We start from the raw sequence: 16,730 nt of genomic DNA, 5'->3' as shown, positions 1-16,730 counted from the left end.
TCCCTCTCACTCCCACTCTACCTCTTTTCTCTTCCTCCAGTGCTCCCTCCTCTCTCCCGTGTCTACTGCAGCAGAAAAGCCAGCACAGACACCAGCATGTGTGTGTTTGTACATGTGTGTGCTGCCGCGGTAGATCCACAAGCGAGCTTCACATGATCATGAGCGGAGAAGGAGGTGGAGATTATTTATTTTTTGTAACGCCCTGCATGCATGTTGTAATGCTCCGATCAAAACATTGATTGCTGATGCGCTACAGGAATGCAAACAAAAACGTCCCTTTATTTCCTCTCACGCTTCCTCTTTCTGTTTTTCGCTCTCATCTGTCTCATTGTATTTCCACATCAGCTTCTCATTCCCCCCCCCCCCCCCCCCCTTGTTCTAGCCGCTCTCTATCGCTCCGTTTTTTCACTCCACATTTAATTTGCATCCCACAGGACTGAAAAGACCAAGAGGTTCTGCCACATTGGACATGATGCTTTCAGAAAGAGCAAGAGTGGGAAAAAAAAACAAGTGATCTGGGTCACAAGGCTGTTTGACGTATAGCGCTTGCATATTAGACCTACAGAGAGAAACAGGGCTGTGTTCACCCACAAAAAGAGCTGCAGCCATTGAAATGAATCCCACCTACTACCTGTATCCAGCATAACCCCAACGAGCCATCACAAACACCACTATCGGCAACCATTACACTCAAGGTATGTTTTTGTATGATTCATGAGCTCTTGGCCACTGTAACCAGAGGTGTAAAACTGATCATTACATAATATACAGCATTCTAGCAGCGATGCAGCAGGTACAGTAGCTTAAATCTAAGGTATGGCAATGCTGCAAATGATGCCTCCTCGTGCTGAATGATAATTTAGAATTCAGCACCAAATCCACTTCTGTTTCCAGAAACATGTCAAGCATCTTTTTTTGCCTTGCTTTTGTCTTTGTTATTATGTAATTTGAAAATCCAAACCCCGAAGGTATCTCCCTCTCATGCAACACTTAGACATTTTGCAAAGAACCACCCCATATATGAGCAGTTGTGTTGCATGTAATAGGGGAAGAGAAGGGTGGGATAGTGATAAATCAATCCGATTGGGATAAGAGTGACACTTAGAGAAACCCTTCCTGCCTGATCCCAAGTCCAGAGAGGCGGATCAGGTGGCCTGAACCAGACTATCTGTCTGTCACAGCCCAACACTTTGCTCTTCCTTCGGAGGAAACTGAATCCAGGTATGTAGATCTATACCTGGTGTATGTGTGTGTGTGTGTGTGTGTGTGTGTGTGTGTGTGTGTGTGTGTGTGTGTGTGTGTGTGTGTGTGTGTGCCTGTGTGTCTGTGTGTGTGTGTGTGTGTGTGTGTGTGTGTGTGTGTGTGTGTGTGTGTGTGTGTGTTTTGGAATAGAGAGAGACAGTCTCCGTGTGTGAAGCTATTGTCTTCATCAGTGATTATAGATACAGTTTCCAAAGCCTGAGTTTTCAGTGATTAAAATTTATAAATGTGTTTTTTTCAAAAGCTATATTTCTATCGTGATGGCATGAATTGGCCACTGCAGATCTTAGCTGACGGTCTGGTTTTGCATCTTCAACAGTGTGCATGCATCCACAGTATCAAATGGTCCTTACACACCCTCATAACAGAAAAATAGTACTAGACAGGGTGCAAGACAGTGATGATCAAACTAAATCACTGAAACACAAATCAAAGCAGCTGTGATCAAGCAACTGGTTCGTCTGTCTGTAACTGGAGGGTCGGAGAAAAAAGAACCACAAGCCCACTGTAACTGTTTTCATGTACCACAGATCAAAAACACAGCCAGGAGTACTTGTTACTCGTACACCTGTATGATCAAATGCCATCAAACGTTTGCTTTTAAGATATACATCATGAATTATTTACATGAAAATACTAAAGAGTATTCCAAAATAGGAACGAGTTGTGCGTAACAGCTTAATCCCGTGCGTAAACGCCATATCGCATTCAACTGAGACATGGGGGGGACTGGCAAAAAGAACCACCCAGCAGACTGTGGCCGTACCAAGGACATATGTGGAGAAAGACATGCACTTCAATGCTGACAAATCGGCGTCGTATGAGCGTCTCCAGTGTGGTGCTACAATAAATAAGACTACCATGAAATACGGCGCATTGATGTGCATCGTAAACGGACAAATGTGACCTAATAAGGGCGTTTGGATGCAGGAGGCGCAGCAGGTGCCGCGTTTAGAGGCAGATATGTATTAAACCTTCTCAAGTAGGATACGACGATAGAAATAATGATAGCAATAAAGCAGTTTTCGGTGTGAATCCGGCTGGTCTGAAACATGTAACATATCAAGAACGAGACATGGAGGTGATGCGTTTGACAAAACCTTTGGTTGTTGTATCAACTAGTATTTATCTACCAATAGATAGCTCCCATGGCATTTTCCATTTTCCCTATGCTATCAGCATTCATTATTCAATACCAGTAGGTCTGTACCCTGCTATGTAATGCAAGCTATTCTGACAGGCATACCGACAGTCAGCCTTCAGTTAATTATGACGTACTGGTTTTGATGATAATGTGGACAAAACATTTAAAAAACAAAGTTTCAAAAAACGTATCATAATTCAAGCAGAGAGACATCATGAGGCAGAATATGCAACAGCACATAAACAAGTTGGTCCCTCCTGGAGAGACGTATAACTCACCCGAGCATATTTGGAGGAATACGGGTCTTCAAACAGTGCCCATATTCGGGGCTGCCAGGTTTTCCACCAGCCCGCTTTCCTCGCGTCCTCCTGCATGCACAGTCTTTTCAAGTCCCCATCCGGACCGCACAGCGCCGGTTCGTCGTCCGGCGCGTCCGGTTCTGGATTCTCGAAGCTATCCAGAGCCTCCTCCGCATCCCGGTGCTGCCGGTAATTCATCCAGCAACACGCCTCCACGTCCGTCTCATCGATACCCCAGAAAGCCAGCTCCTCTTCGAACAGGGGACCGCACACATCGTTGGGACAGTGCAACTTCCCGGTGCGGTAATAGTTGAGGATGAAGGAAAACACTGACGGGTGACGGTCGAAGAAGAACTCGTCTAATTTGTGGTCGTAGTCGAAGTTGCTGAACGCGTCCGGCTCGGTGAGCCACGATAAGCGGGTACCGGGCAACGTTTTGAGGGTGCTCCGGTAGGTCTCATGCCGCACCCCCCCGCAGTTTATCACGATTTTCTCGCTCTCCGACGGACAAGTCATGTCTGCGCTGTAACATGCTTTGTTGGACGACTTGTTCCCACCCTTGCGCCCTTTGAAAGAGGAAACACACACCGAACTGAGCATAGAGGACCGGGGGGGAGGGAGAGGATGAGAGAAACCGAAGGGAGGAGGAGGGAGGAGTCTGAGGAGTCTGCGGGGAGAGAAAAAGGGCAGAAATTTTAGAAGAAGGGAGAAATAGATGTGGATTATCAACATTGCAATACGAATAAGAGTCGCGCGCTGAAGCCAGCTGTATTTGCAATTATTCACTTGATAATCAGCTGATGGAAGGGCACAACACGATCGTGTGCAGGTGCAGTGACTGAGAGGTGGGAGCTGGGGAAATGAGGGGTGGCAAAATTGTTTTTAACACAGCATCCTGGAGCAGAAAGATGCCTAGTTATTAGTGCAACATATGACAGCAGGTGAGCACATTCATAGATCAGCATCGTCACAGGCTGTTGACACCACTGTGATAATAAGGTGTTTTCAGCTATTGTGATGTGACTGCTGGGGTCCAATCCCTTATGCTCTCTGCTGTACTGTTATTCCAGCGATCACTGTATTGATATGGTTAATGCTCATGTCAGTGTTCAATCAAATCCTCTCCTGTATTAGGCTACTATAAGGCTTGAGCATCCCAGCCCCTCCACACTTGCAGCAACCCTGCTCCCGAGTGCCCAAAGACATGTGAGGAGAAAACAGTGACAGAAAGATTGGAGGAAGAGGGGAACACTGGGTATCTATCACCCTACTTATTTTCCCCCTTTTCCAAGAATGCCTCTCTGACGTATGGTGGCGCAGCACACCGCATGTGTGTGTGTTTGTGTGTATGAGCATGTGTGTGTGTAGGTGTTAATTGCCTCCCGAGAGTGCGGTGTCCGTACTAATGTTAGATCTCCTCAATCAGCCTATGTGCGTGCTACACACACTGCTGCAGCCCCCTCCAACGGCACTGAGATTCATGCGACGCACAATTATGTCAATGCTCTCTCTGCCACTTCTCCCATGCACTGCGTGTGTGTGTAAAGACATGCAGATGGAGAAGCGGTAGAGGGTGTGAGAGAGAGGGAGGTTGAGGGGGGAGAGGAGGCCATCAATCAGATGTTTAATGGAAGGATCGAAAAAGCAGGACAATCAGGAAAACAAGGCAAGCTCAGACAAAGAACCGAAGATGAGGACGAAAAGAGAGGGAGATGTGGAGGGAAAGAAAGTGAATGCAGCACACTCAGGTAGCAGCTCGTGCAATATTGTCTCTCCCCCTGTTGATGGAGGAAGGTGGCTGAAGAGAGAGTGTGGAGGGGAGAGCATCAAAAAGGAGAGTGCACTATAAAAGTGAATGAATTCTGCTGCAGTAAAAAAAACACAGTTATTCTCCCTCTCGTTCTCTGTCTCTCTCTTTCTCTCTCCTCCCAGCGAGGTCAAATTATTTGCCTGCGAACTGCGTTGCCATCCTGGGGGTGCTCACGGTCCTTCAGAAAAGACATACATTCACAGCAAGCAAGCTCCTACATGCGCAGCATCTATGTTGTTAACCTTTTTCTCTATTCAAAGAAATGCACCACTCTCCTCCCCCCTCCTCTCTCATGTGTGCTTTCACTGGCCCTCCCCCTCTCCCTCCTACTACTCTCTTTCTCTCTCTCTCTCTCTCACACACACACACTTTCTCTTCCTCGCTCGCTCTCATATTCCGCATAAAGGAATCACATTTCACTGAAGGAGGAGAATCAAGGCTTCATTTCTTTTTCCTTTTCCTCCTCTCACAACCCGGTCCTATTCCCATCCATAGCCCTTCTCTGATTATTTTCTCCCCCCTTCTTCATTGCATTTTACTCATCTTACGCATCTTCTGCCAATTCGTTACACTCATCCTCCTGTCCCATTCTTTCCCTTTTCCAAAGTAAGCTTCCTTCACTTTGGGTCAATTCTTTCCTCTTCTTTCTGCTCAGACTTTTGCTTCCTTTCATGTCCTTTACTGCAGTCTTTCTTTCTTACTTGTTATTGGTGTTTACTCTGTTGGTTTGATTATTTCACGCTATCTGAAGAAACAACTTTTTGTTCACAAGAAGTTTCCCTTATATTATATTGTTATTATGTTTGTTTGTTTTTCTCAATTTATAAAAACATTTTGGTGCAACAATTTTCTTTTTTCTATTTTGAAGCTCCTGGACTTAACAACACTGAGGTAAGATCTTACACCAAAATTATTGCATGGGTATGCAGTCCGAGTTTGAAACGATTAAAGTACAACTAGTTCGTACTGTGCGCAGCTGCCAACAATGTATGTATTATACAAGCAGAAAAATCAAGATACTGAAGCCTTACATTTCTACCTTATCTCAAATATCCAGTAGTATAGTCAAATCTACTTGCTTGACAGAAAAAGCCCTGATGCAGTACAACTCAGTTGTACTGCATCATTCTGCATAAGTAGTGTTATATATTTCTGCAACTGAAAACTAAGAAATCAGGGCTACTTTAATGTAATAAGGAAGTAATGACAGGCAACACAAACTAAAACTAAACTACTTGGAAGAGAGATCAGGCAGTCAGAGAGAAAACAATTCTAGCAAGGACCACTGGTGCTGCGGGATGGACTATATTTCAGCACCATGGACAGTGGCACTCTTTCACGCTCGCTCTCTCTCTCTCTCTCTCTCTCTCTCTCTCGCTCTCTCTCTCTCTCTCTCTCTCTCTCTCTCTCTCTCTCTCTCTCTCTCTCTCTCTGGGACAAACTCCTCTTACGGGATACTAAACTTTCAAGAAACAACTTCTATTATGTCACTGTGAAACTTGTATCCATTGGATGAATGTTTTTCTGGTTTCACTTTGTAACCCCATTACTGCATGTTGTAGCTTAACTGCTGAATATTTTATACAGTCAAAGTCTGTAACTGTGGTTAGATGCCTTTTTGTTCCCTCTGAGTCCTGTGTGGTGAGCTTATTGATTGAATTAGAGGTTCATTTGAATCGGGCGCTGTTAGGTTCCTTTACCTCAGAACTAGAACTTGTTCGATTTCCAACTTTTAAGTTGAAGTGAAAGTAAATGTGATGAACTACTTATCTGATTACTGATCTTGATGAGCTCAAGGCATTTGAGTTCAATGCTCTGGAATTCAGGAAAATGTCCGCAGTTTCAGGGTTTCACCTTAAAATGGGGGGAGCACATCTCTTTAAGAGCCCGCCTCAGCACTTCAATCACTGACAGCAGTGCAATTGCGTGAAAAGAAAACTCGCCAGAGACTGGAGGGGGGTTAATATTAGAAGTAGAGATATGGAGGGGGGACTGAAGCTAAATAAGCTGAACAGGGGGTGTAGATCCAGTGGAGATGAAAAAAGCACAGAGATGATAAGGAATGCAGAAAGGAATGAAAAATGAGGAAGAGGTTAAAAACTGGGGGAGAAGTGGGAAGAGGGGAGGGAGGGTATGCAGAGAGGAGCAAAAATCTCCACCACCACCTCTCTCCTGCAGCATTTCCTGCCTTGGCCACCATGTCCTGCGCCACCATGCTACTACTGCCTCACCACTGCACATACACGAGGGGAGAGGAGAGAGGAGGGAGGGAGACGCATACATACTCACACTCACCTGGCTGCAACAAACAGGCTAAGAAAAGCATTTTGAGGGCAAAATAAGGCTCATTCATTCTGAACCTTTAGGGAGAGGATTTCTGCAGTGGACGGATAGACAGAGACCACAAGGCTGGTAGAGAAAAAGAGCGCACACAAGACGTGTGCACGGAGGCTGCACTGACGCTAACATATAATAGCAGAAACACTGCAGCAAGAGGGGGAGGGAGCTCGGGATTATAGGATGCAATGGCTGTGAGGTACCAGCAGCAGTAACCAGGGGGAGGGGAGGAGAGCACACGTTCGAGAGTGAGAGGGAGAGACCGAAAGAGAAGACAAGGGAGGAATTTTGAGGAGTGCTGACTGTGTGGAACAGACCCAGCAATTGGCAGAAAAAGCAAAAAGATTTACCAATCACTGAGGGGGAGAGGAGTGGGAGATATGGAGAGGGAGGTGAGATGGAGGAGAGAAGAAGGGATGTTGGACAGGGAGAGAAAAGGAGAGAGGATAAGGGGGAAATAGGTAAGGCAGAGGAGAGAGGAAAACAAGCAATCTGGGGGGAAATGAAACCAGAGAGAGAAAAAATGGTGGGGGAGGAGACAGAGGGGACAAAAAAAGACCTTGCAGTGGCACAGGATAGCACCTGAATGGATGTAAAGGTGTAGGAGGAGTCGGCAAGGAGGATAGAAATGGTCTGCAATACAAATAAGAGGAATGGAAACATGGATGGAGAGAGAGGAGGAGAAGAAGGGAAACATGTGTAGGGATGTAAAACAAACACAGAGCTGAGCTGAGTGGCAAATGTACCATTGGGAAAAAAGAGGGCTTTGCTGGCAAGTGTGTAACATGTATTTGTTTGTGTGCAATGTGTGTGCGTGTGCGTGTGCGTGCGTGTGTGTGCGTGTGTGTGTGTGTGTGAACGAGAGATAGCAAGAATTACGTATGTGTTTCTGGTGCACAGCCCACCCGCTACCTCATCAAAGGATGTAACCACAAGGCTTCACCCTGTTCACCCATATCCCCTCCCTCCTTTCCTCATTCCTCTCCCCCTCATCTATCTTATCTCACTCTCCTCTCTCTCACACTCCCCAGTGTTGAGGAGACCCCAACAGGAGAAAGCGAGGCACTGCAGCACGGGGAAAGCTCTGCGGTCACCTCCCCTTTTAGTGCAGTGTCACACCGCACAGTGTCCTCTCCCCTCTCCAATTGTCATTGCATCTCCTGGTGTAAATCTGATTCTGGCAGGAGCGAAGAAGCCATATAGGTGTGTGCGAGTGTGAAGATAGTGGTGGGAGGTAGGTGGAATGAATGAATAAGAAGGAAAATGAGATGATTATCATGAATGAATGGAGAGCAACAAAAAAAAACAGGGTGCGTATGCAGGAAAAAACAGAGAACAAGGCCACATGACCCAGTAACTCTGAGACAGTTGATGTACAGAAGAGGGGGAAACAATTCTCATCACAATAAAGCTCACCAGTTGCGAATTCCCACAACATGAATTAAATAGCCAAATGGCAGCTCCTCTACTCCGCAACACCAGCGTGGAAATCCCCAGAGGTGGACCACTCCACACATACTGTAGCACCAAAAGCCCCTTGGACATGTTGTGCATGTCCAAGGCCCCCCCCCCCCCCCCCCCCCCAGCCCCCGTCAGAACTTGCTATGAACCATACCAGACACTTTTCTTATGAGAAAAAAAAAAGAGTCCTGTCCTCTTGGTTTGCTCCTTTTAGCTGGCTGGGGATGATTAATACATAAGGCCAGTTTCAGGAATAGACCAGCAGAAACTGTAATAGAGCTCTGAAAGCCCACCAAGTGTCCATGACTAAATCCTTTCTGCCCACAGGAGGACACGTGTTCTGATTTTGGGGGATGGATATGCCCACTGGGTGAGACTCCACAGTGACAGGAGAAGGCAGGGTGAATGGAAAGATGGAGGAAGAGGTACTTCCTTCAAGGGGCAGTGAGGGGTGTAGAGGTCAGAAAAATCCTAACACAGACTGCAGGCGAAGAAAAAGAACAACGGGATAGTGTGTCATGTCGGGAAGAAAGGATATTTTTGGACCTGGATGAATCTGAGCTATCCCTCAGTGTTTAAAAACTGGTTCTTGGAGAATTTGCATCAGGAGCAAATAGCTTTAACCTCAACGCTTCTCGACTGTCTCGTAGGTCATTTAAACCTGTCTGCTCTTAATTAATGATTCTACCCTTACAACATGATTAGGACCATTATGATCCAGCAGCGCAATGATGTGGCTCAGAGGGCCAGACAGACAAACGGGATGATGGAAGAAGTACTACTGCACTGACTCTGACCTGTGAACTAGCCAGGGATTAGACAAAGAGGAGGGGTAGGGAAGTCACAGATTAGACTCTCAACAGGAGGGGGAGAAGTTCGCTTTGAATGTGAAGAAATAAAACCAGACTAGGAGATCAAAGGAGACGAGAGGGAATGATAAGTGAGCCTGGAGGTGAGCCTCAAGGTCACAGATTTAAAACACAAAGGGTTTAAACGGATAATCAGCTCGATCAGGTGAGGAATTAGTTGAAGGACAGAGGAAGAGTTCTCTGATGTGAAGATGTCATACGAGAGGCCAAGGAGAGAGGAAGGGTCAGAGGCAAGAAGACGCACAAACCCAGGACACGGCAGATGCGTAATTCAATCACAGCCTCAAAATAGATTCATCTCCCCCCCACCCCGTTCCTTAAACAGCAGCGCCCTCCTTCCGAGCCCCATCACTACTCTACCGATCACATCCACTGACAGCGCGTCACTGTCTCTGGTGGGGAGAGTTTTTTTTCTTCTTCTTTTTGCTAAAATCAAAAGGGTGTTTTCTGGGTTACCCTCAATCTAAAAATAGCACCAGCTGTATATTCATAATGCAGGATTGAGGAGGGGGAAAGCAGTGAGAGAGCAAATGGAAGAAGAGAGTTCCCATCAAGGGAAGAGCCCGCTAGAGCAGTTGGCAGAAGAAGCGAGGCATGCGCTGGAAAGTGAAGGTAGAAGAGGCGTTGTGAAACCACAGACATTGTGTGTAATGCAGTGGAATGGTGATGGTGTGGCGGTGGGTTGTAGGGGAAGAAGACCACGTCTAGACAACTAACTGCCCCTATAGACTTCCTGGATCTCAGTGACGCTATGTCCTTCCTGTGGTTCTGCTCCAATGCTCCTCTCCCTTTCTCACGTGTGTGTTTGTGTGTGTCAGCCCTCTCACCCTCCTTTATCAAACCTCCATTTCGGGCTTTGACACCACAGTGCTGCCATGCTGCCCAAATACACACACACACAAACACTGGAGGCACATGCAAGTAAATCAAATGAATGCACACAAATGCACAAAGCAATACACACATGGGAAGAGTTGCTCACACAGACAGACACACAATGATCCCAAGAGGGATGTACACACACACACACACACACACACACACAGACGCACACACACACACACACACACACATTCCCCTCAGAGGCATGAAACTGCTCTGATCTTGTGTATGGGGAAACACCCACCATTTATGCAATGAGAAATGTTTATCAAAATTACATTTTTTAATCAGTTAAATTAATCAAATATGACAGTGTAAAAGTACAGCTCTCTTTGTATTGTAGCAGCTGGAGATAATAATAAAAACACAGTAAATGAGTCCAATTTGAACATTTGTCCCACATTCTGGTTGAGATTGATCAAAACACAAACAGGCAACAGACGAAATGAAACGTGGATATTGTGGATATAACGATACTTGTTGAATGTAGGCTAGACGCTTTGTTTCCCCTTTTAGAGCTGGCCAATAAATGCCCTGTTAATAGACAAAACGCAGAATAAAGCCACCAAGATACAGACAAATACACAGACACGGTTTATACTCACTTGCTTTTGGTTCAGGTTCGTTTCGAGTGCGTGCAGAAACACGCACATCAAGCCTAAAGATCAATCAGAATGTAGTTGTCTTTGTTAGATCGCTCTTTCTTATGATTTCAGAGAGTATCCAGTTTTTCGCAGGCATTCAGTTGTTGTTTGTTCTCTCCCCCGATTATAATAAATCAAAACAAGATTGCGAGCGTCTGTAGCTGAAAATCTCGTTTTGACACCGTTATTGCCGAATGTTACTCAGGCTATATCTTATGGTCATGCTGATGATGGCAAAGGGGTGAGAATCTCGGATGAAGTGAAGCAGAAGTCCCCCTTTTTTGTGCTATTTCCCTCGATTTCAGAGCCCCCTCTCCCACCTCTTTGTTATTGCCAAAAAAACAATTGCCAGCGTTTTTTACAGTGTCTCTACGCTTGCAGGCGCAGGGTGTAGCTACCATTCAGCTCTTCCTCTGCCTCCCCCTTGCAAATGTTTCAATGGAGATGCAGCCAGTACACACCTCTCTCTCCTTGCCTTTCCCTCTCTATGCCTCTCGCTGTTCCTTTGGAGGAGCGTCACCTTCTGCACTGTTTTTTTTCTTCCTCAAACGATACATGTGGGCGGATTAGAGAACAAGACAGCGGGGTGGGAGGACCCCGGTGGATACAGAGGCTAATTTCTCATATGGCTGCTGAACTTCATAAAGACATGTGCTATAAAAAAAAAAAATACACACCCCAGGGCGATAATAGGAAAGACTGTATTGTTATTGTTTTTTTCATCATCTGTTTATTTGGTTGTTGTTTCTTATAGGCTACACAGCCCACACATGCTCGCCCTGCTGGACAGACGCACCATTTTGTCTACAGGTTTCCAGCCTTGACTTTGCCTGACATCAGCAGCCATGTGGTAGCAGAGGAGCAGGTGGGTTATATCATAGTAAGTATGGAGTATAAAGTCCATTGATAATAATAATAATAATAATCATCATCATAATAACAATAATAACACGACGAGGAAGAGCCACTTATTTGATGAATGCATCTTTGCTCCAAAGGCACTCTTTGCACTTAACAAATATTAAGGAATTTGTCTTATCTTTAAAAAATGTCACTATTTCAATAAAATACCTGAAACGAGACACTACCGGAACAATACGTTACTATATTTAGAAATATAAAAATACAGGAGCCCTGTAGGTCTGATTCATATGCTCCAGTGGAAGTACAATGATCAGCAAATTTGCTGATGCACTCATCGACAGGAAGCTCAGGGTGAAGAGCAACACAGCCTCATAAAAAATACAACAGTTGTAAAAAGGTAAAAGGCTATTGCTTATGTTCCTGTAGCATTTTCCTTTGACCACAAAATGTTCTTCTAAGAGCAAAGTGCAATCAGAAAAATGATGAGTAAAGAAAAAAGGAGATTAGGTCACTTTTAAACTAAGCAAATTGCTAATTAGCAAAAGGTCTTTTTGTAAATATACTCTTTATGCTGTTCTGAAGTTGAGGCAAATACTAGCAACATTCAGATTTACAGAGTTTTCAAACCACCTCACTTGCATGTGTTGAGACTGGAGGAAAGCCAAAGTAACAAACTCTAGCAAGATAAAGGTCAGGCTTCTGACTGCTGTAAAGTTGCAGTGCTAAACACAGAGCCACTGTCGCTATAACTAGTAAAGCACTTTATTTATTTAGCGAACCATATCTTTCTATAATAAACATTAGGAATTGTGTCAGCTGGGAGAGAGTGTGTTGGTAGATCATACAAATTAAAAAATGAGCTGTTGAATGTTGAAAAGTGAAAGAAATGGTATATTCTTAATATGTGAACAAATGCAGTCCCTTGCTCCCCTCCCCTCTGTCTTCCAAAGAATATTTTTGTAAATTATGCCACAAGATTACAGGTGTGGCTCTATAAGGCTCTACCTATGCACAGTGTTGACGAGGGCTAAATGCTCAAATCTGCATGATAACATGCTCCCTGTGATAATGCTGTGTTTAGCAGATAATATTTATAGGTTTGCCATCTCAGTTTAGCATGTTAGGATGTTAGCATGCTAACGCTAGCAAATTACCAACTACACACAAAGTGCAGCTGAGCTTTTTGGGGAATGTGAGTTTGCAGGTCATTAACTAAAGTATTGGGCAAATAGAAATGTTGACTTAATAATGATGAATAGTCACAGAGTCCTCAACGTCATTAGAATTATCGTGGGGCCTTGAAAACAGGAGCAAATTTCATGGCAATCCATCCATTAGTTGTTGAGACATTTCCCCCAGAACCGAAAAAGTTAAGCTGCTACTGGTGCTAGAGGAAAAGTCGGGAGATCGCTAAAGTCAATAGGGTTTATCCTCTGTGGAACCTCAATGTCTAAACTAATCAATCAGTGTTGTTGAGATATTTCAGCCTGATGCAAAGTAGTGAAACAACCGACTGACATTCCCGTCTACAGAACCACGCTGCTAAAATGTATCAGCTAAGAATGAGATTAAAATGGAACATTTGAATATTCAAATGCAACACTTCCTGCATCAAACTAAAATTAAATTCACCCTCAGCGTCACGAGACCAGAACAGATGCAGCAGGAAGTAATTTACAGAAAGTAGCTGACAGTGTTTATTCATCAACCTGCATAAATACTGAATGTTTAACTTTGTTCGTCCTAAGAGTGAGCATTACACATCCACAGTCAGTCTCTTGGCAGCTGCATGATGCAGCTCATGCATCAAGGAAGTAGTGAGCGGCCGACCTGAGAAGACTTTGTGTGGTCAAGAGAAACATCTTAAGTACTGATGGAGAAAAATGAGAGGATGTCCTCAGCCTCTTGGTTCAACCTTATTTCCTGTAAATGTGACCATTGCTATTGTATGGGTGTAAATTGTACAAAGGAAAAAGGATTGCAAGGAACAACATACATCCACGACCATATACTGTAATTGCTGTTAATTCAATTCAATTCAAGTTCAATATAGTTGCACAAATGGCACAGATGGGACTGTAGGGTAAACACAAAGGATTGCTGTCTTTGAGGATGCAAAGACTAATTGACAATGAGAAACAAGTGGATCAATACTCTCTATTGTCCATCACTGATAATAAAAATTGTCCACTGCATGCTCAGAAATGTAAAATGTTCAGTGGCAGCTATTCGTACAGGGATATAGAATATATTGTGACACAAGATGCATACATCAAACTTTGCAGAGCTGCTGCTTATATGCTGCATGTTTAAAACCCACAGCAAACGTGAATATTGATTCTGAGCAAATGTGCAGTAGAATGGAAGACTGTAAGGTACATCTTTTGAATAATGAATCAAATCGTGCAATGTTTGCAACAGGAGTAAGTTCTCCAAACCCATCACGAGATTTGTTAAATGCAGTCCTATTAAATCATGTAACTTTCAGCACTGCAGTTATTAGGATAAATCCAGAAAGCTAGTCTGTGAAGATATGCTACAAAGAGCTGTGTGCTGCAGCGTCATTATGTTATGCACTATTGAGCAGGATGGATAATCTGATTCATTGAACAATTTTAAATACATACAGTAAATACTCGAAAATTAAACCAAAACCTTACTGAGACCATCATTGTATAGAACATCCAACTTTGTATCACAGACAAATTAATTAAACAGGATTTATTTTTGCGTTTTGGCACACGACTTCACAATCTTCTTCCAGACTCCGGCTGCTATCACATAATCAAACGATACAGACCTGGAAAATCATTTCAAAAGGCACTAAAGGGCTATTGCCAGACAACATGTAGGATGTTTTGAGCTCACTCATTTTGAAATAAAATTTGCCATCAATCTCTAGTTGAATACACATGTTCATTGAGCCTTCACAATGCACAATGCAAGGCACAATGTGGAGCCTTACATGCAGCAAGAGGAAGGATGGAGCAATGGATGAAAGGTTATTGTAACACTGGGTGGTGTAAAGTTTCTGAGAAATAAAATCATATTTTTTTAAGATCTCTTGAGTAATGTCTCATTATTCTGAAGTTCATAATCTTTGAGTTTGATTACTGTGTGCTGTATCGAGATGTCCTGGAAATACTTGGCAGGTACAACATTTTGGAACAGCAGTGAACCATAATAATAATAATATCTAATATATCATAATCCATCCCTTCACAGTAAGTAGTGTCCTTTTTGCTTTGGCCCCGATCATCTTCCGAACTTTTGCATATTGGTTTTGAATTCATAACCCCATGAAATTCTTGGCCTTGGTCTTGTGAGACTTTGGCTCTCTTGTACTCTTCACAGCTGAGTATGACTGTCTTTAATCTCTGCTTCCCACTGTGTTCTCACCATTGTGTGCAGCCTCATGGTGGCCTGGGCATCTTGAACCTGGTAGACAGTGGAAGAAGAGAGGTGGAGATCAGTATAAAATGCTATGTTTAAAAACAATTTTAATCAACTGCTATTAATATTATTAATTTCTGTACCAAAAGTTGAACCACAACAGTAGTTTGCAGTCATTCATAAATGAGTGATTAATCCTCAGAGAGCATCAGAAGCGTATTCTCTCTGGTTTGATATCTTTTGATCATTGAGAACAGCCTTTCATATTACACCCAGCTGTCAGATTATTATGTACACCTATAAGTAAAACTAATGCAGTCTGATAGAGATGTCCTGCAATGAACCCTGACTTCATGAAAGTTTTAATATTTTTGTTAAAAGTGTTGGAGAAAGGATTTGATTCAACTTCATGGACATTTTGAAGAGTGGTTTGTGGCGGGGAAATTGTTTATAATTTGTAAATTCACACACATTGGCAACAAACAAAACTGCTAAACATATTAACTTGTTTAACAGTAAGAGGAAACTTGAATCATTTTGATTGTTTTTACATGGTCTGAATGATGTCTGTTTTGCAGCTCGTTTTTTGTTGAGCAGAAAAACAGAAATACTTAATTGACAGATCTGACTGAAAGCTATTTCTTGGAATACTTGTTGAGGGTTGCATAACTATTCCTGCTCTTGTTGTTTTGTCCAAACGTTAATTGTAGGACTTAATAAATGTCCAATAAAGTCACCTCTGCTATTCTGTTGCACCACAATCACAACACAGCTGTTCAAAAATACCCAGTGTTTTCCAGGAAACCAAATCCATTAAAAAAAGTAGTTGATTTCCACATTTCTGTTTCTCAGAGAAAGAGAAAGATAATAAATTGTAATCTACAAGAGGCTTCCAGCGTCTCATTGGGCTCCATAACAATTTTGAGTTGGACTCATCGGACCAAGGTTTTATTTCTACTACAAGAAGAGGACATTCTCCATCAACCATCGGCAGCAAATCACACCGACACTGCGGTTGTACAAAGAGCCTAAATCCCTCTCTATCACTGAAAGTGAAGCACAACACACTCATTTACAGAAGACTGTGCCGATATGAGAAGCACTGATCCCGGTAGGTAAGAGCAGTCTCATGAATCCTAGGTGTTATGCATTGTGGAGTTGTTTGAAAAAAAAAAAAAACATTACCAGTGTAGTTATGAGGAGACCAAAGCCAAAACACATACACAGCATTTATTTCTACAAATGCTTCATGGGTCATCTGAGAACTCCTCTAGCGGTGATATGTGAGGACTGTCTTTAATGTGTGTACAGAAAAGGAGCACTGTGAGGTCTAACTTTGGACACACTCTGGCTGTCAACAAGGCAGTAAATAATCCAACTAACTATGTGGATTAATCTCTATGAGCAAGATGTCACCAAGCTACAAGACACAATTGTCCCCATATTTCCAAACGTCTTGAAAAAGGTCATTAGGTCATAAGAGAGCAGCAGATTATGACAATGTGAGACTAAAGATCTACGGAGCACATTTTGGATATTCAACCCTCCGCTTCTTAGAGAGCTCAATTTAAGGCCAGACTGGACCCAGATGGGTTCATTTCTGTCATTTACAAAAACGGTATCACTGGTGAGAGATTTTATGAGCAATAATTACAATATAGATACATAGAAAGATTGTATCTTGTTTTATTCATACTTTTTAAAACATAAAAGGCAACCAGGAATCTCATTACTACAAACCAAGTTATGAGAGAATAAACATCTATA

The 16,730-nt window shown here is 43.3% G+C and overlaps 1 protein-coding gene across 1 annotated transcript in view; it reads right to left on the bottom strand.

Moving 5' to 3' along the window:
• The window catches only part of LOC306753244 (voltage-gated potassium channel KCNC1-like), a gene marked incomplete at its 5' end in the record, with an annotated part of 39,897 nt that extends 29,182 nt beyond the window's left edge, over positions 1 to 10,715 (bottom strand). Inside the window, 3 exon segments of the mRNA XM_079237110.1 lie at positions 2,683 to 3,315; positions 3,317 to 3,370; positions 10,668 to 10,715. Of these exon segments, the coding sequence (XP_079093236.1) occupies positions 2,683 to 3,315; positions 3,317 to 3,370; positions 10,668 to 10,715 (735 nt within the window).
• Positions 10,716 to 16,730: the final 6,015 nt, after the last annotated feature.

The sequence above is a fragment of the Taurulus bubalis genome, assembly GCF_910589615.1.
Source record: "Taurulus bubalis genome assembly, chromosome: 2".
NCBI classification, from domain to species: Eukaryota; Metazoa; Chordata; class Actinopteri; order Perciformes; family Cottidae; genus Taurulus; species Taurulus bubalis.
Note: the sequence above shows the minus strand (reverse complement) of the source record. Positions and strands in the feature narration are given on the sequence as shown.